The 21,067-nt window shown below is 36.7% G+C and overlaps 1 protein-coding gene across 1 annotated transcript in view; it reads left to right on the forward strand.

Annotated features, from left to right (window-relative positions):
- LOC108673878 (transient receptor potential-gamma protein) overlaps positions 1–21,067 on the forward strand; it is a 72,486-nt gene that overhangs the window by 19,781 nt on the left and 31,638 nt on the right. The window contains exon 2 of the mRNA XM_047882369.1: positions 19,762–19,892. Within this exon, the coding sequence (XP_047738325.1) occupies positions 19,762–19,892 (131 nt within the window). The remainder of the gene's footprint in view (positions 1–19,761; positions 19,893–21,067) is intronic.

Below are 21,067 nucleotides of genomic sequence, written 5' to 3' on the forward strand. Positions count from 1 at the left end.
AAGAAATACAAGTCTTTTGTGGTGCACTTCAGCAATTTCTTCCTCGCATGTTCCCTTCATAAAATTTCAGGCGGTTCAACCTGCAACAAAGGAAGCGAGAAATTGGAAATTCTCAAGAATCATGGCATCTCTACCTTTGTCTCTGTCGAATTTTAGTGCTTCTTGGACTTGAAGTTGAGTGCGGACGAACTTGAAGTTGAGTGCGGACGAAACTTGTCTATGCTGTAGCTCCGCAATACCTTGTCTCGTTTCGGGCAAAACTTTCTTAACTTTTAATAAATTCGATCTCTCATTAATGATGATTGCCCGTGAAACGTCAACAAAAAGAAAAATAAGGTTAATAAACAATAATGTAAAATAATTATTTGAAAATTTGCATTCGGATTTCAAACTTTATTTAATAATGCAAGAGAAAAATATTGATGAATTTGGATGAATTACATGTGAGTTTTGAGGAATGAATCTCAATTTTTATATACGCCGTGACATCAACATTTTCAGTTATATGGCCAAGAAAGTTTATTTTAGAACAATGTTCAGCTGATGTAAACTTTATCAGAATTCTGAAATACATTTGTCCCTCTTCGAAATAACTCTACCGTTTTCATCTAGAGAACAACCGACCGATTTCTTCGACCGATTTTTGCCACAAATTTTCGCCTGGAAGCAGAATTTTCTGCATCAAAGCTGAATGAAGTGTTCTAAATCTGCTTTCAAGCAAGATGAATTGTTTCCTCACATTAGAAAATAATCCAAGTCGTCATGGAAAAACGGTGCAAAAACGTGCAAAGATGACTTTGTCATGGTGGATTCTCTGCTCGTGGTGAAGCTGGTGTTGATATTTAATAGCGTGCATTGAAAATGTCGATCTATCAGAGACGGGAGCAGTTTACGCAAGCCTTCGGTTGTGCGGTCAAAGTCGTCATAACTCCTGACTATGAAGAAGTCAAGGTGAGATTTGTTTTAATTATTATGCAGAGAAATATTAGAATATAAAACATTTAAATATTTTCGTTAGATACCAGCAAAAAAGCATGCACCTGAAAACTGGGTGTGCTTTATTCTATATATTTATTACTTCTCATGCAGTTCATTTTTCTAGCTAATAATTTGGATTTCACCGAACCGTTGAGTATTGTACGGTATCAGCCCCGGTGCAAGGAGCACACGAACACGTGATATAATTGACTGTGATGTGTATTATCGCGCATACAAGACACTCCAAATAATCATTTTGTTCAGATTATCACGGGAATTAGGGCCTTGAGATGCTTTGAAAAATTGTAGGAATCGAATAGTATAGAGCGAGATGAATTTTAATCATACTCATTTTGCCCATAATTTAAAAAATGCCTAAATTCTACGAAAAATTTATCTGATATTTTTCATTGTCGATAAAAATGATAGTAAAGGACGTAAAAGTATTATTCACGAAAAAAATGTTGCTCTTAGATAGGTCAAATAACGATGGTTGAGCAGTTTTATGTTCAGTATTGTCTGTCAATTCATGCCGCCTAACTCCTGATGAATAATTCAGAAGGCTGTGGTAACTACATTTTAAGATGTCATCTGGAGGCAACTTCACATTTTGAACTTTTAAACCTCAAGATGAATTTTTTTCTCGTCGAAAATACCGACCATTTTCTTCAATATAGTCTCTAAGTCAGAATTCATTGCTTGTTACGCCACTCTATTCGAAAAAATTCACTCTGAAGAATCTTAAAAGAGTTCATTAATTGCTTTATTGATTGGCTGTTACAGCGTCCTAATCGCGAACTCCATTGTCTCAGCCAAGTGGTAGATAGTCAATAAGACCAACTTTTTCTGAAAGAGTAATCTTATCCCTCTCTGTATCAATACATTAACCGTCATTTTTAGTGATATTCTTGAGGCATGGCAAATCAAGTTGAAGTGGGTAAACCTGGATGCATTTACCATAACAACCGTAACATTTTATAAGTCGATAAATATTTCTTGAAATACTTGTAATCGAATTTGAATCGCAATTCAGGGAAAGATAGATCCTTCGTTAGTCGAAATTTTGCGTTCGGAATTTTTCAGTTTTGTGCCACCAGCCAGGATGATTGCAATGGTTATCATAGCATCCTTGAAGGCTTTGATAGCTATTGTAACAAAAAGCTCATCTATCTTACAATAGTTCTGAACTCACTGAAGATTGTCACTATTGCGTGGGAGATTGACACTTCTAAGATTGATCACGGTCCAGAACAAAGATGTTGGAAGGAACAAAGGCAGGAAGCGGTATCGCTGTCTTGGTTATGACCTTGCATTTCAGTCAAGCTTTGAACTGGCCATTGCAATATTCAAGACACATGCAACGTAATTACTGGGACCTCTCTGTTTCATAGCGTTGTTGTGATTTATCATTTATCGCAAAAGTGTGGAGTCAATCGGTGAATATTATTGATTGTGATGCTTGTGGTTTTGCTGTCGTGTTGACAAGTTCCTCAAATTACTAGTTGCAGAGCAGAGCTGATGGTACTGCGGCCTAACTAACAAGACTGGTAAATGGATGGCAGAATTCCCCCCTTGGCCGAGCTTTCCCGATAATAGAGGCTCCGCAACGTCGTTTAGAAAACTTTTAATTCTGCTTAATCTGAATTAGTCAGCCGTGTGCGGAGAGCTTCGAAGTAAGAACATTTAACGGAGTATTATATATTTAAAGGGTAATGACCGGTTCAGAATGGATCGCTTGTTTTAAGAAGAGTGATGGGGGATTGATTTTTCTAGAGATACGGTCACTTTGTTTGCGTTTATTAAATATTAATTTAGCTGTAGGACTCGCAAGCAAACGTTTAATCAAATAATTTAATTTAAATTTAGCTATTATTAACAATGCAGCGAATATAACTCGGAAACCGTCAGGAAATTCATTATACTGAAGAATGCAGTCAGTTGCTGGATAACCTTTACGAGCTCACAGCTGGACTAACCCTTCAATGGTCAATTCCAAATTCTGCAAGTAAATTGATCTCAGTACGGTGCTCCTGATTACCACGGATGAAATTTAATCAAGTGATTCAAGTGATATAATTTAGTCCTATCAGAGGCTCTATCATCATTTTTTGTGTAATTTTCTAAACACGATGGTCATAGGTAATGACATTTAACTAGTTCATTAACACTATATTAATGGGAGCCTTCATTCGTCCTCATAATGAAAAGTGAGGAAATGATGTGCTGAACTCTTACATTGTCTGTTGATACATTATCAATAGACAAACATTATTCCTAAATCATTCTTATCCAAACCTTATTGACCCTAATTATTAGAATTACCGTCAGTAGGCTAAGGTTTGAGACACGAATTTCTTAAGCCCTCAATTTGTTCGAAATCTTACAGGCACAAACCGCATTGGTAGGACTTTGAGGCCGCCGAATGTTTGGCGTCTTTTCTAGCCAATTCAACCAATTCAAGTGCCAAGATATCCTCAACTCTAACAGCGTTGCTCGCATACAGCGCTGTTGAAGGCTTGAAACGCAACTCCAGTCCCAGGCTTTGGCGAAAACAAGGTTTCGAAATCCCGACAAAATCGTACAGATAGTCAATTCGTTATCCTATCTCTCTTTCTGGAGGACAATCAGTGTTTCCTCCTGTATAAATCAACATGTAGAAGCCATGTAAATGCATTGACACGGTTTTCTGCGAAACGCAATTGTGAGAATTCCTCAAAATTTCAGTACATTGCTGTCGATTTTATTTGTAACATTCCAACCACGAAGGCGGCGTCGAATAAATTTGAAATATTCTTTCATTTACATGTTCCAACAATTTTTTTTTCGGTTAAATTTGCATTTTTAGGTATTAAGTTCCTAGTCAATTCAAATTGGGAGATGGCGGAAAATTTGGAGCAATACTTTATTGCTTGATTCTGAGAAGTAGTTTTACCGTTTTTTGAAGTCGAGTGCGAGCTTTTGCTTTTTTTTACATTCGATAATGGTACTCGGAAAATATTTTTATGTGAATAGTATGCTTTCGATTGAAATTATATCCAATAATTACTAATCTCTCGGAGAATGTCACTCTTCTATACCTAGATTTCACGAATCTCATCTTGAAGTTTGTTGGTTGGAGTCCATCGTCAATGTCCCGAAGTTGCGAATGTGACTGAAAATTGTCTGCGCGGCTGGTATTTCACGTGACTGTCATGAAGCATCGAGTCAAGCCGTAAAGTTTGTTCGCGCGGCTGGAATTCAGTGATGCTGATTACAGAAGTTGCGCTGAAGGGCTGCCGCCGTGTTAAAGCCGATAGCGGCTGCAGCTCTGACCTCGACCAAGTCGTGAGCTGACTGTACAACTTAATGGCTAACCTAACACAATAACCATTTTGTTTACCGGTTCTATTTTGAATATGCAATAACCTTCAATCATACGTATATTCAATATCTTGTCTGTAATACAAAAGGATTGGCAATTAAAATGTCCTTCATTTGATGTCATGCAGTGCACAAGTTAAAATCACATATTTCTTTAACGTAAACTAAACGTCGCCACGACCAGCTTTTAAAAACCGCGGAAAATTCAATGGGGAAAAGCAGCTCGCTTGCACTTAGGCGAGTTGCGCTTTATTGGAAAAAACTCGCTGGCATTTTCAGGCAAGCGCAGCAAAGAAATTCAAGTTCAGCACGAAAGTTTTCAGAAGTTCCTCCCGCTAGCTAGTAAATGGCCTTTCGGTTTCTTACATCGTTAGAATTTTATTTGTATCATTAAAAATAATACTCCCGATGTTCTGAAACAATTTGATGAAGTTTTTAATAATATTGATCGAATTCATAAGAACCCTTATCGACTTACCGACGAATTATTATCGGTCAGTAAACTTAAGTACGTAAATGCCAACTAACAACGCCTTATTATTTGCATTGTTAGCAATTTTTAGGTCTTATAAAATATACTTGATTTTACAAGTTGATCCGACTAAAATGAGGACCAATTTGGGGAATGATTATTTTTGTCAATACGTTGCAGTCAACAGAGAAAACTTTACGTTTTCAAGTGTAGATAGACGTACGTGGGTTATTTTTTTCATAATTTCAGGCATATCTTATATTGAAAAAATGTGAATTGAAACGCTGTAAAAAAGTCAATAACTACTCTCTGAACTACTCTGGAAATAGTAAATCGCTAGGATTTTATATTCTTGTCGTACCCCTAGGACTAAGTTGTTCATAACTAGTCCTGTTTATTTCGATATAATGTTAGGTCTTGTTTAGGTTTTATGTCTGTCTTTGAATTTTGACTTTACTGGCATTTTCAGGCAAGCGCAGCAAAGAAATTCAAGTTCAGCACGAAAGTTTTCAGAAGTCCAACCCGCTAGCTAGTAAACGGCCCTTTGGTTTCTTACATAGTAAGAATTTTATTTGTATCAGGAAAAAATACACCCGATGTCCTGAAGCAATTTGATAATAATTTCAATAATATGGATTGAATTCATAAGAACCTTTATCGACTTGCCGACGATAAAATCGTCGACTTCATAACTACTCGTCATCCTTATCGACTTCAATAAATACTCTCTGATGGGGTGCCATGATGCATTTAAAGTCTTAACTCCATTTTGCAATATTATCAAGTAAGCAATAATTATTTATCCAAAAATTATTTATCAAGAAATTATTTATAAAAAAAGTTAAAAAAGCTTAGTACCTCAAATCTCCTGCCCCAGCACAGAACATCTGACGACTCCGATCACTGAACTTTATTTTTATTTTCTAAATGCCTTTATGCGAAGTTATTCTTTCTATATTTCTTCCAAGGAGCGCTCCGTGCTCAATATCCGAGCAGGGTCCGCCTCCAAGAAAAACCATTGTATTTTGTTCAAATTTTCCTTTGCTAAAAAACCGTAAAATTTGGAGAAGCAATTTCACGCGCTCGTTGTGATACTTTCTTTACATTTGAATAATTGATTGCTGCTAAGCGCCAGAATGTAGAATGAGAACTATAGGTGTTCCTCGCACTTGGTCAAATGACTGTGGAAGTTTCGTTTATTTTTCATGTTTGTGATGAAAGTGCATTAACCTATATTTTGGGCCATTATATTCTAATCAAGACCTTCAGTATGTTGTACTATGAATATTTGTCTGTTGAAAAGTTCAGGAATAAAGGTGCCTAGGTACAATGCTTTGCGTATTTATGAAAAAAATTCGCGTTTCGAAAAGTCGTCGAACGAATTTTCGAATGCACAGAACTCCATGTATCTTCTTCTCCAGGGCTCAAAATAAATTCTTAGAGGATTAAAAGTCGATTTTATAAACTTCCCATATTATGAAACTCTTGAAGCAATGAGTAACAATGTTTTATTGAAAATTTGTAGCACTGTTGGTTTCGCAGCGTAAGGTTAGATTGTTTAAGGTACGTAGCTTAATGTACGACTTTAATGATCAATCTCGTACCGTTTATTTTTTCAGCCAGCGTTCTTATCCTCTACTTACCCGGCATGTTTTCGAACTCGTTAGTGTCTCGAAACTAATTGGTTTATGTTTTGTATTGCACAGGAAATTTGCATCAGATTAATATATAGTAAGTTGGAAATGATTCGCATTCTCGGCCAATTTAGGTCATTATGGTAAAATACAGCTATTTGATTAGGGGACATTTTTACTCCAGCTGCTGGAAACATTAGTCTTACTACTAATCCGTGTACGAAAGTCAATCTCCACTGGCACGAGTTGCTGCACATACAAAACTTTTTCAGTAAATGAAGAAAGTGAACAGCATTCAATTCACACACCAGTTAACAAAGAGATACGCAACTTTCTAGGCGCTACAAAAAAAAAGATAATTGCCACGAAAAGAAGATGTTAAAAAAACTGGTGTGTCCTTTTCAGCAATAAAAAGTTGAAAGATTAAATTTTTGCTGCATGTAATAATTTTTTGTAAATAGATTAAAGGCAAATTATAGCACATAACTATATTTTACTAAATTTCAAATTTTATGACAATATTATCTGAAATCTCGGGCCATCTAATATTTCAAATATATTTAGTATACGGGAAAATATTCCGTCCATTTCCGTAAACCTCTACGAATTTCTCAGCCAGATAAATCGATCTCTATTCTGTAAATTGCCTCCAATATTCCACAATATTTGACCCTACCTTTGAATTGGAGCTTCGACGCAAAATTTCGTCATTTATGCGCAAGACAGCCGTCGTGTTCCCTCAAGTCTGCCTACATATAAAAATTTGCTGCATTTTTCTTCCACGCATATAAGCCAATAAAGAACTTGGAAAAGATTTATCAGGCCAGTTACATAAAATTTTTTAAAATTATCTGCAATAATGCTAGAAAAAAATATTAAAAATAATTCGGTTCCTTCTAATTATGACGAATGCGTCCGACAGTCAGCTATTTTTGCGGATGAATAAATTTTTGGATTTTTTTCAAGTGCTTTTTGTTTCTCGTTAACGCGTCGACGCTTAACAAACATTTATTCTATTACTTGAAATTGAAATTGATTTCATAGTTCTCACATCATAATTTGTTTTATACTATACGTTTATTTTATAATTAAACTGCGATTTTTATTTCCTCGTTTATTCATAAGTGCACGACTGCTATAATTTTGAAACGTATTGGCTGTCCCTAGCAAAGAGTCTAGAGCGTTGAACGAGTTGCCAGAGCCACGTTATTGTGTTGAGTGTACCTCACGACCTCTTCATAGCCTCTTATCTATCGCTTTTTAAATTCGAAGTTCACTTCACCCTCAGGGTTTAACCCATCGCTCAAAAGCTCATCGCATAATCATAATTTTGCCACCATTAATTTGGGGCAACAGTTTCCCGAGGGTAAACGAACTCTGCATTAATAAATTACAGGGCATAACAGCTCGGCTAAGATTCATAAATTGAAGCATAAAAGACGGAATGATCCACATTGCATCATCTATGGCTAATTAAAAAAAATAAATAAAACACAAAATAAAATTAGGACACTAAAATGGCGGCTATAAATTATGATACTTTTTAAGCAACGTGTGAAGTCGGATGGATTGCTCTGATTAACACAGGTCCGGAAAATTGAATTTTCTTAATTCTGTCGACAAGGAAAATTTGCTGACCCAATCTTTTCTTTCCGACGAGAAAACCAAGTCAACGAGGAACTATTAAAAGAATGAAACTTAATTCTGCGTCTGCAGAATCTGGTCGCATTCTGTTTGACAAGAATGATAAGCGGGCCTAAGCAATTTAACTTCTACAATATAAGCAATATTGAGAAATAAAAGTTTGTACAACTATGCCTTGAAAATAAATCGCAAGCAACATTGAATCGCGCATGTTGCATCTGTTGTCATTCATGCATGAATAGCATTTGCCTAGTGAAACTTTAAAAACCATCATTTTTATCACTTTTATTCACACACTTTTTAAATATTATAAAAGCTTCACGTCAATTTCACTTTAAATTTTATTCTATTGGGTGTTTCTGGGACAGGTGTGATCCCATATACTGTATATGAGATCTACTAAAGACTGTCATCCTAAGAATATAATATTATTTCGTTCGTGTAAACGAGACAGTTTACGGTTGACACGCGTTTATTTGACAGTCTTCTGTCGGGACTTTCACGTTTATACGGAAGTGAATTTTTTTGCTAGCGCCCAACTTTCCAGCTTTTGCTTGACTCCTAAACCGAGTAAAAACTTAGACTGCTTTTTCGTACTTCAATGTCATGTGGTTGAGAGGACCAGATTTTCTTCACAGTAGCTGAAGCGTAGCTTTTCCCAAAAGGCAATGATGTAATATATGAACTTTTTTCTTCAGTGGATGTCAAATGCCGAGAAAATGAAATATATTGTCATTGAAAATGGTTATGAGGCCAGCTCTATCATGAGTTAAAACTTGAAGAATATCAATTTTATTTGCTTGAAAGATACAACTAGAATCAATAAAACGACTTATTTTGCTATTATTAAATTAAGTATTATATTATTTGGATATTGTATTATTGAAGTCTTACCGAGAAGATGAAGCGGCTTTCCGAACCCTTTTCAATAAAAATTAAGCGAATTTGCTTAGGCGAATTTCTTTGTTTCGAAATGACGAAAATACACACTAATGATGAAGATACGTTGTTATAATATTGATTAGGTTTCACTTTGAGCTGATCAATTCGGTTTTATGTTTTTTGAAATTATATGTATAGCGTAGATTGTTGCTGCTGCGAGCAATAAGACTCGACTCAAAGTCAAAGATTTTTGTTAAAAAGCACCGTTTCTTTATAGAAGATTTTTTACAGATTTTATATAAAGATTCATTTTGATGTCGACAAAGCACCATTTCTTCATGTATTTATTACAAATTTCTTACAAAGATTTATTTTGATGTCGACAAAGCACTGTATCTTCATGTATTTCTTAAAAACTTTTTAGTTATTTTTATTAAATAAATACGGAATTGCCATGTGGCTGAACATGATGGTCAGGATGAGCTGACGATTTAGATAGTAAGAAAATCTCACACTTCACGAAAAAAAAATTGCTCATGATCTTGTCTAAATATTGAAACTTTATTAACCCCAGAAGCAGAATAAACCTGACTTTTACGCCATTTTGTCGGACCAAACTGGGTTAAGATGACAAGAGTATTAAGGGGAACGTTATTTGGACAAGGCATCTCTTATTTTTTTGAGTGTAGTGTGCAGCGTGAAATCCTCGTCCGCAAAACGTCCTGTTTTTGCTCACAATTTCCCCACTGTTGCTCAGACATGCAGGGAAAAAAAAACAGAAAAATTCCAACAGCCAGCCATTTTGAAATTACTCAGCACCGGTGCAATGGGCACTGAATTAAATGCAATTGATAGGAATGGGGTTATTTACGATCATTTTGTGATGATCTTCCGCTTGATATTTCGAGCAGTGGAAGGTTTATACCAATCTTCTTGAAAGAAAATAACAATTTGTTTGTATTCTGATGACAATACGGTATTTTTGTAAAATTCAATCGTTTCATTAATTCACTCGCTTCATATGCCAACAATTCATTTCGAACTTACCGTCGGGAATTCTCTTTTTTCAACGCTTTTAAACAAGTAGTCGTTTATTTCTGCTGAAAAATTGATGTAGGTATGTGAAGTTGGAGCTAAAACTCAGATATTAGAAAAATTTAGCACAATTATATAATTATTATCATTATTATTATTAGAATTATTTAGCAAAATTATATAGGAATTTGTGATATTGGCATTTCTGTGTCGTCTAAAAAAATTAGTCGCGCTTTCTTCCACATGTTGGTCACAAAAATTGTACCGTCAAAAATTGTATGTAAAATTCCGCACCTAAAATAAAAGATAATATTCCTGTCACTGAAGAGCAAGGGAAAAAGTGCAAGCTTTTATCAATAGAAATCATTTTCCCAAATGCTCTCATGTCAAAATAAGATGTCTATGCTGGAGAGAGTATGCGGAAACGTACAATTATTGTTTTTGTTAATAATATTCCATCATTCGACTGTAATCGTCATTAGACTGTAACCTCTCAAGGGATTTAACCTCTCGGCTACTGATGATCACTCTCGTTGCCAAGTCCTCATCAATACTATTTAGCATTGAAAACTAATAATCACAATAATAGCATTAATAAAGATAGTAATAATAGCAATAAAAATGTGTCGTGAATCGTAGATAAACGACTAAGACAGGGACGCCCAACGTTTAAGACTGGACCGCCATTATACTTGAGCGTGAAAAAAGGTACTGAAAAATAGGCTCTACGTATTCGTATGCGAGTATGCGTCACTTTATATCCTAAATAACGACTCGTTAGACGTGTGCATATGTTCCTGTTACACGAAAATGCGGATTCTCTATTCGTAATCATACGTATAGGGGGTATCTATTATACGTAATCATACGTATAGAGAGTACCAATATTATACGTAATCATACGTATAGAGAGTACCAATATTATACGTAATCATACGTATAAGCTTCTGCTTAATATTCTATTTAGGAATTGGCCACAGCTACAGGACAGATCAGGACACAGATCACTGTGCAGGATATTTTAGCAGACCTAGTTACTGAACCATGGAAGTTCAGAATTTTATGAAATTACATGTTTGCGTATCAAAATATTTTTGATCAAGCCAAAATATATGACTTTCAGTCTTTGGAACAGTGAGATTTCATACCTACCAAATGACGTGATTCACGGAAACGTCCTGTTTTGCAATGTCATTAAAAAATGGGTAAAGATATATATTGCAATATAAATTTAATAGAAAAAGACATTATCTGAAACTGCTCTCTTATTTTCCAGACTGCTCTCTTATTTTCCAGACTGCTCTCTTATTTTCCAGACTGCTCTCTTATTTTTCAGACTGCTCTCTTATTTTCTAGACTGCTCTCTCATTTTTCGGACTGCTCTTACATTTTTCGAACTGCTCTCTTATTTTCCAGGCTGCTCTCTTATTTTCCAGACCGCTCTCTTATTTTCCAGGCTGCTCTCTTATTTTCCACTCCGCTCTCTTGTTTTCCAGACTGCTCTCTTATTTTCCAGACTGCTCTCTTATTCTTCAGGCTGCTCTTTTATTTTCCAGACTGCTCTCATATTTTCCAGACTGCTCTCTTATTTTCCAGGCTGCTCTCTTATTTTCCAGACCGCTCTCTTATTTTCCAGACTCTCTCTTATTTTTCAGATTGCTCTCTTATTTTTCAGACTGCTCTCTTATTTTCCAGACTGCTCTCTTATTTTCCAGGCTGCTCTCATATTTTCCAGACCGCTCTCATATTTTCCAGACTGCTCTCTTATTTTTCAGACTGCTCTCTTATTGTATTATTTTGAAAACTTCTTAGTACGCAAGCCTGCTCTGTTTTTTTTATCTCTTCTCAAAACTAGTCAAATTCATTATCGCTTGTCTATAACGCGAGGGTGGACAACAGCGCGCTTGATTCCTTTTTTGTTGGAAGAACATTAAACTTTTTTCAACAAAGAACGCCTTTTGTTTCAAATTCAGAAACTCTCAAGCTTTTTCTGAAGAAAATGTCACGAGGAGTGCGAATGACACGAGGCAATGCTGTGTCAGCTAGAGGTTTTTAGCCGTATAAATTATGGCAATGATATCCTTTGCGCGTCGAGGCAAACATTTTCACTAACGTCCACTCTTGAGAAATTGGAATATTTTGTATTTCTTGTAATACAATAGTTTTGGTTGAGATTATTTTCGAAGTATTTAATTCTGCTCTACATGCACTAATTATTCCAGATGTTCTATCTCTGCGTGAAAACCTTTTTCCCCAAGTATTCGATCGAAACCAGTTTATTAATTATCATGATTACACAAATAACCTCTAAAGACTCACAAATTATAACTAATTATAAATCTAGACCAAGGAAAGTATAAATGGAAATTGTGTAAATAATAAGAGGTAAGAAATGTCAATAACAGCAACTGAAACTTTTTACCGGATCTTTTCGGTCCTGGAATGGAATTCTTTGACAATCGCACGTTGAAAAAATTAAGATTGAATTAAATGTGTGAAAAATCTGTGCTTATTGAAATAAATTAATATATTATAATTGCATTTACCGCGGGTAAAATTTTCCGCTTGGCTTACTTAATGACAGATTTACTACAATTGTTAAGTGAATGTCACGGGCGAGAGACTTCGGATCAAAAGTATTATTACTTACAGGAGTTACTGGGGACACGAATGCAAAAGTTCCCCTATTCAGGTTCCACATGAAAAACTTTTTGGCTTGAGTGCTGGTGATTCTCAAACTTGATAAGTTAAACCAACTCGTGATTTTGCCTTTTTACTTCAATTTTCTGTACTGAAAGAAGGAATTCATAAGCACTCCTTACATTCATGTCATTTGTGCGAGTTGAAGCCAAATAAGTCTAATTTCGATTACAAGTAAAGCTTAACCATTTTCTTTGCAACGATGGGAATAGTCAATAAACTCACTGTAAAAATTTCTAAAATTAGCAAGAACTGTAATTTATTATTCTAGATAATTTTTTACGTGAAGTTATGCCTGCCGATCTTCTCTGTAAAGCTTAAGTTTCCATTTATTGTTCGAGTGAGTTCTTAAAATTTAATGTTCAATACTTATATAATCAGGGAGCAAGATTAAGAATAGCTACGCGTTCACATTATGTCTACACCCAATGCTATATAATAAACAAACCCCATCTGTCGTTCGAAGATATTTTCGTACGATAGCCGAAATTCCATCGAGGGCAACAGAAGGTTCTTGAAATTGGCACAGTTGGCTTCAAATATTTGAAGGCAATTACGTGTCAACACTCGGAGGACTTGCGGGAATTCTATCGAGTCATTTGATGTGTTACGACGGAAACGCTGCGAGTGAGAGAAAGAGGAACTGCTCGTCTTGGCAGACGTCCATGGTCTCGCCACCGCAACTGCTTTCTTGCCATATACCTTCTTGGAAGTCGACTGACACAAGACATCATCGCCATCAGTTTCGAGGAGCTCAAAAAACCATGAATGCTTAAATGAATGGGCGTTTTTCCTGGCCAGATTTGTTAGCGAGCTCCAGGAGAGTCGAACTGCGTAGTACCCGAGGCTGGATGCCTGGCCTATGAGATTGAGGCAGTTTTAGTTCGTTGATTCAAATTTATCTCAAGGGAGTGATGGAAGTTCGGCGCTGGCCAAATGTTTTGCCAGGGTGGATTCTTGGCGTCAGGTTTAGTGGAATGGAAGTCGTTAGGAAAATACACACGGCATTTAATCCACCGAGCATGTACTGTGAGCCTCCGGTGAAGGCATTCGCCTTAACAAAGAATTTGGTCTTCGTCAAAGCTTCTCTGGAATGTGTATTTATGGCCGATAAAGCTTAGAGTTCCACGACGAGTTGTTCGAATGATGCATGCAATCGAACCGACACATGAAAGGTCGAAGACTCGAGTTGACTAGTCGAGTTTGTTTGCCTTCGTGAGCTACACGTTCCTGAAGCAAGTGAAACGGCAACGCCACCACGAGAAGCTTTTTGTTGTCGGCCCTCGCGCACTGAGGTTGTGGCTCAACGATTTTTATTCTCTGAGCAGCACGCACCTCTTCACAGCTGCTCAGAGCTGCGTCTCTAGGAGAGAACCACCTAAAGAGTTGAACACGGAAACGTGAATCACATGGATACCTTCCACCTAAAAAGAGTTGTTTGGAGGACATGTTGAAGATTAGTGATTTGATAAACGGGGCTGGATTCTTATTCATTTGTCCTCTGAACGGATTATTGAGTGACCAGGAATTCAGTTACGAATACATTTGTTTGACTGTTAGTATAAACATGCACGATAGGCATACAACATCAACGTTAACTCTAGGCACTCTTGTGTTATCCGATACAAATAGGTTTCATCGTAAATGATTGAAAATATTTTACGTGCATGCCACGAAAAATTTGTCACTAGAGATATTGAAAACCATTGTCTGGTGTACACTTTTCGTCGTATTTTCATTCCTTCTACAGCCGACGCTAGTCGGTCTCTCGATACGAAAAGCATTGACGGCAGTTAATTTATTCGTAAACGGAGGGTACCGGAAGGTATCGGAGGGAGAATACATAACTTAGTTCTTTGTCTGACGACCAACTATTAATTTCCATAAAATTTTGATAATTGGTTGGCTCTTTACAAACTTCAGCGCTAGGCTAAATTCAAAATTTTCTCCAATATTAATAAGTTGCTCAATTTGAAATAAAAATTGGCAATTTCTTGACGAAATGCATCAGTTCCTGTGAATCACCGCGAGGAAAATACCGACTGTAGACGAGGATCAGCAATCACGTGCCAAATTCTTGGAACAGTTCTCGTAAAATTTGCATCGCGCTCGGGAACGCTGCAGCTGGAGAGCTCGATAAGCACCGACCGTTACGGAGATGATCACGCGTTCCGGCAGCAGATCCGATGCATGGAAACTCCATCTTGAATATTGTTCCGAAGACGTGCATGGTTTTGTTTGTTATTGCAGCCTGCTAGCTGGAAAATTTCTGCAGTATTAGGGAAGTATAGAGTGTTCATGACAAGTTTTGTACAGGGTTATGGGCAGGCCATTAAAAAATATTGTTCCGAAGACGTGCATGGTTTTGTTTGTTATTGCAGCCTGCTAGCCGAAAATTTTTTTGCAGTATTAGGGAAGTATAGAGTGTTCATGACAAATTTGTACATGGTTATGGGCAGGCCATTCAAAGATGTCATAAATTTAACGGTGTCTTTATTCCCATTGATCGAGACACGAATAGTCTTTTCCTGTTCAATGTAAATCGTTCATTGAAATCATAAGTTTTTAACTGGCTACTTGTCTTTCTTATCAAATAAATGATGTTCTAGCTTTCCTGCTGCTCAGCAGTTTTGCATACACTAATTTTTTACATTTTTTTAGAATGCAAACATATACTTAACTAAAATTTTGGCATGAAGATTTCATGTTTTAGAGACGCGTGTTCGCAAACATTTTCTTATTCCCAAATTAAATTCCGCAAATCACCGAGTACCACTGCCAGAATAATTGATACGATCTACTAATTGTCGTAACCACATCTGGCATAGAACGTTTCCCATACAATTTAGTTTTGAATGCTACTTTTCACATATCAGAACATTTCTAGCATAAAAAACGCCAACTTATAATCATGCTACATTGCGGTTTCATACTTTTTACTGTTAGGAGTAATTTCAATATTCCTCGGCGAAAAGATCTTCGGGGTTTTACCATCCTGGGTAAGAATTTATCTGGCCTTTACTTGACTATAATTATGCGACCAGACGCTCATTTACGACCATTATTGGATACGCCAGAGTCATATATCACATGCATATCAATGCGCATAACGACGCATGCATTTATATGCCTGGAGAAAAAATGGTTTCCTCGTATTCGTGATATGTTATCCCAATTAAAGATATTCGTAAATGTATTATTGACCAAGTTTTGCCTAGGTCTGGAAAACCTTAGCTTGGTGAGTTCCTTAGATTTAAATTGTTAATTTGAAACTAGCATTCAACGATGGATAGTGGATGTGGATTGAAGCGAAAAAAGAGTTTGGTCATTTTATTTATTCGCTACAGATTTTAGCTAAATAGTCAATGAATAATTCAGAGTGCCTGTGAGTCTGAATTAAATTAATGGTAATGGTATTAACATGTTATCATTTATTTCCACCTTCAGCAACGTAACACGATAAATTCTATTCGATCGCTAAATCTGCTAGAATTTCATTTCAGCTATTAAAATGTTTCATATTTTGTCCTTTTGATGTTTGTTGAGTTCTGATCCGTCATTCTGCGGCTGTGAATTGCGATGCGTCACTGAATAAGACGACATTTTCATCTAATTTATAATCTTTTATATTCGAGTAGCTTAATTAAATGTTTAGTAATAGATGCCAAGAAATTTATTATTTGCCTTTTTTTAAATATTATTAAATGATGCCACCACGTTCGTCAAATAGACTCCCTTAATTTAAAATTCATTAATTGATGCCCACGTACACCAATATTGTCCATTGAAGACGAGCCTTAAGTAAATTCATTCTCTCTCTACCATGAAAAAAAAATTATTGAGGGAAGCCATCGTAACGTACTTATTTTTTCTCGGTGTTCCTTGACTCATTCATCGCGAGCTCGTAACAAAGCCTGTAAATAAAATTTCTTAGGAAGCTAAATTTTCAAAAACCTCGGACGCCAATTACGTAGATTTATTACTTCAATTTATCACTCGGTGACTCTTCTTAGAAACAGTCAGAAATAGATTAAGGAGTCGTTTGGTTGAATCGAGTCTTGTAGCCCTTTTTGTTGGTTGCAGTTAAGGTTTCAGTAGTAAGGGTTAAGTTTTAGGTGGCTGCGTGAGTAGAAATATCTTTCTTGAAGGAATAATGGTTGAAAATAGAGCAAAAATTAAAATTTAATACTTTCGTACTACTGCACTCAGTGAAACAAATCGGTTAAATTGTCCAAATTGTAATACACTTTCCACACGTAGCACTGATACGTCTTTTTGTCAGGTAATACCGAGTCTAGATTCCCACACACTGACAGAAAGTGCGTCACTATTAGGACACAGCGTCACTCAATTCCTGGAAATAGTGGGGCTTTGTCTTCCAATTAAAATTAGAAGCTGTATTTAATCAGATGACATTCTAGTTTGATCACGACAAACTTGTTGAGAACCATGGCACGGTCGGTCCCAGATTGACGACGCTACACATTTCCTGCACTTTACACGAATTCAAATCTTAACCCTCGCTACGGGAGGCCGGCATCTCCCATTTCTCGTCATTTTTGAGCCGCTTGCCGCTCATTGAAGTTATTTAGAGACCATTTGCATAAACGCTCTGCCCTCGCAATCTGAACTGCCGACAATAGCATCCAGTGAATCACCAGGCAAGAGTAGTTGAACGTATACAAATTTGAACATCACGATGTTGGATCATTGTGGGTGATGTTATTCATGTTACCTTTAGTATTGAATAATCGTGATTGATGTTACGCGCAGTTTGATCGATGCCCTGGGTGATATTACCCAGGTGACCAGCAGTTTGATCCATGTCATGGGTGATATTATACTAACGTTACCTACAGTTTGATCAGCATGGGGATGTTACCCCTTAATTGTTACCCACGTTATTGCATTGTTTGGGAGAGATGTTACCCATGTTTTACCCACGGTTGAAAAGCAACGCCGTCGGCACTGATGCAAGCAAAATTTTCTGCGCAGACGTAAAAGAATAATTAATACTCATAATTATTCATGAATGAAAAAAATTGCGAAATTTTGATCATTTATTGTTCAGGAATGTCAATTTGCCAATTCAGGAATGTCATCGTCTAAAGGTTAATTTTTGTGCATCTGAAAATTAAATTTATGCGGGCAATCTCCGTATGAATTCTGTTTCTTCTATTTGGTATAATGAACTATTTTTATCCTAATTATTTTTATTACAAAACACCTTGTATAATTGAGGGTATAGCGTCTAAAAAATTCCTTGAAATTTTCTACGTTGCCTAAGAAATTCAATTTACGGCGAGATTTCAGGCCAAGCCTGATCTCCGCGTTTCAATTTATATGAAACTGGAAAGCTTAGCTTTAACAAAGTGAAGAAGGTGCGCCAGGGTAGACGACTTTATCAGTTGAAATTTCGCTCACCTCGTGTGCCGAAATCAATTTAATTTAACGGTGATTTTCTATGACCTGATTTAGGGAGTAAATTCAATTTTATTTTACTAGCTACATTGTAAAGAATTTACTAACAGCATTGTACATTCTGGAAAGCCATAATCCCAAAACTTGAGTGAGAACATTGTATTCAGCATGAAATACCCCTCATATTGTTCCATGTCCTGCTTAAATTGCAACATGTTCCACTGAAAAAGCCTCGTGAATTTCTATCTAAATTGTATCATGAAATCCTACTTAAAATGCACCGTGAAATCATTAGTGGACATCAGATGTATCAAGCATACGTCATGGAATTCTCAAGGGAAAGTCGTTCATTGAAAATTGGCGTCTGGAGAATCTGTGTCGACAACTTAAACCTTTTGCATGAATATGAAAAAATCATTGATATTATGGCCATCAACGTGCAAAAATATTCCCAAGTACAGAAAAAAGTTTCCTTTAGTTGAATTTTACACTACATTTTCCCAAAATTCGAAATGATTAGCTACTGAAAATATGAACACTGACGTGATGGAGCTGCAAGCGGTTACCCACAGCCCCTCTGACGATGTTATCTGCCTTCTTTAATGATGAAGAGAATTTAGCCGCGGCGTAAACACGGCGTTACGGGGAATCAAGGCATGCGCTCCCCAGCCCAGAGTAATTTAATACACTGAGATGGGGACGGGTTCATCAAGCGAAGTAGGAAATACCGTACGGTAGGCTGAATCGGCAGAATTCCGTACGGTAGGCTGAATCGGCAGAATTACGTACGGTTGGCTGAATCAGCAGAATTCCGTACGTTAGGCTGAATCAGCAGAATTCCGTACGGTAGGCTGAATCGGCAGAATTCCGTACGGTAGGCTGAATCAGCAGAATTCCGACGGCAGAATTCCGTACGGTAGGCTGAATCGGCAGAATTCCGTATGGTAGGCTGAATCGGCAGAATTCCGTACGGTAGGCTGAATCGGCAGAATTCTGTACGGTAGGCTGAATCAGCAGAATTCCGTACGGTAGGCTGAATCAGCAGAATTCCGTACGGTAGGCTGAATCAGCAGAATTCTGTCGACGGGAGGTCTTGAGATGACGGAACGTTGTAAGTTAGCAGGTAGTGAAGCGTTGTAATTCTAGAGGTGGTGAAGCAATGTAAATCTATAGATTAAGCAACAATGTGAATCTATAGGTGTGGTGATGCTTTGTAAGTTTGCAGATAGTGAAACATTGTCATTTTTGGATGTGGTAAAGCGTTTAAAGTTAGAGGAGGTGGAGAGGCGTTGTAACTCTGGAACGAAAAATGCCGCGAGTTGTTAGGTTATGCTCGTGTGAAAATTTTCGTTGCATTTCTTGTCGCTTGATCTAAGACGAATTTATCAAGATATTCCGGATAACTTGCTATTTTTCCTTCCTTTATTGCAGGATTTTCTTGAGTGGTACTAAACCATGAACTGTGTTTACTCTCAAAAATTTCCTACATATGTGAATCGTTATCGTTTGATTCGTGAAATAAAATATTTCATTATAATAAAATTTTAAAATAGAATATTACATATTAAATGGCTCAGAAAATGAGTTCTTTTAATTAAATTGTCATAATTTATTGTAATCTTATTGTGTTTGCAGAGCCACAGCATCCATGGCATGGGTGAGGAGGACCGGCACAACAGACCCCACCAGGAGATGGGGCAGCTCACGCCTGAGGAGAAGAGGTTCCTGCTCGCCGTCGAGCGAGGAGACGTCGCTACTGTCCGCAGGTCAATTAAGTTCATTTTATGTTGGGATACTCTTGTCTTAAGGTCGAAGCACAGTTGGTTAATTTGACTTCGATAATTTCTCAACACAATCAGGGATGAGAAACAATCTCATCGCACAATCTGCAATCAGGGTTATTTTTACTTCAATAATGTCTTATCTTACGGTCATCGTCACAATCCACAACGTGAGTTAATTTTACAGCACTTCGATAATTTCTTTTCTTACGGTCTTCGTCTCAATACGCAACGTAGGTTGGTTTCGCTTCAATAATATCCTTTCCTACGGTCATCGTCACAATCCGCAACCAGTGTTAGTTTTACTGCGATAATTTATCTTACGGTCATCGTCACAATCCGATACGTGGGTTAGTTTTATTTCAATGATTTCTTTTCTTACGTTATTCGTCACAATCCCCAACGTACGTGGTTAAGTTTTACTTTAATAATTTCCTATCTTACGGTCTTCGTCACAATCCGATACGTGGGTTAGTTTTATTTCAATAATATCTCTTCTTACGCTATTCGTCACAGTAACCAATGGGAGTTTTTTTGACTTAGATAATTTCTAATTTTAAGGTCTTAGTCACGGTCTGGCGATGTGTAATTTCAATGTTATGCTTTCTGATCTTATGATCATCTTTATATGTGTCGCGGTCAGCTGATGTGCTATTTTTGTGTAATGATATTGCTATTGTCCGAAGGTTTTTTTCCAGTGTCCTCTGTTTGTGCACACTGCTTAGGTACTTAAAAATCTTGTCATTAACAACTTGTATTAATAATAATATTATACATTGTTATACTGCTAATTTTGAAAAATGAAAAACTCACTACGATTTTTTGTTCAAAGCCACTAACTCAAATCGGAGGTAAAAATTTTTTTTGACAGTCTAACATATAACATGACTTTCATAATAACAGGATTTTTTACCATGATTTCTCTTCGGCATCTCTGTTATTTTTGTATTTCACGGTTTTCAAATCCAATATTGTGTTTACATCCATGAATTTGACTTGCAAAACACAAGGGATAATTAGCATTCAAAAGATGGACGTTGAGAGCGAACTAATGGAACAAGCAGCAACGTGGTACATGCTGAACGCTCGAGCTCCGGCTTGTCGGGGCTTAATTGAATAGCCTTTTCTTTCTTATCGCTTATCCTGGTTTTAATTTATGA

Source organism: Hyalella azteca, unplaced genomic scaffold (assembly GCF_000764305.2).
Source record: "Hyalella azteca isolate HAZT.00-mixed unplaced genomic scaffold, Hazt_2.0.2 contig10305, whole genome shotgun sequence".
NCBI classification, from domain to species: Eukaryota; Metazoa; Arthropoda; class Malacostraca; order Amphipoda; family Hyalellidae; genus Hyalella; species Hyalella azteca.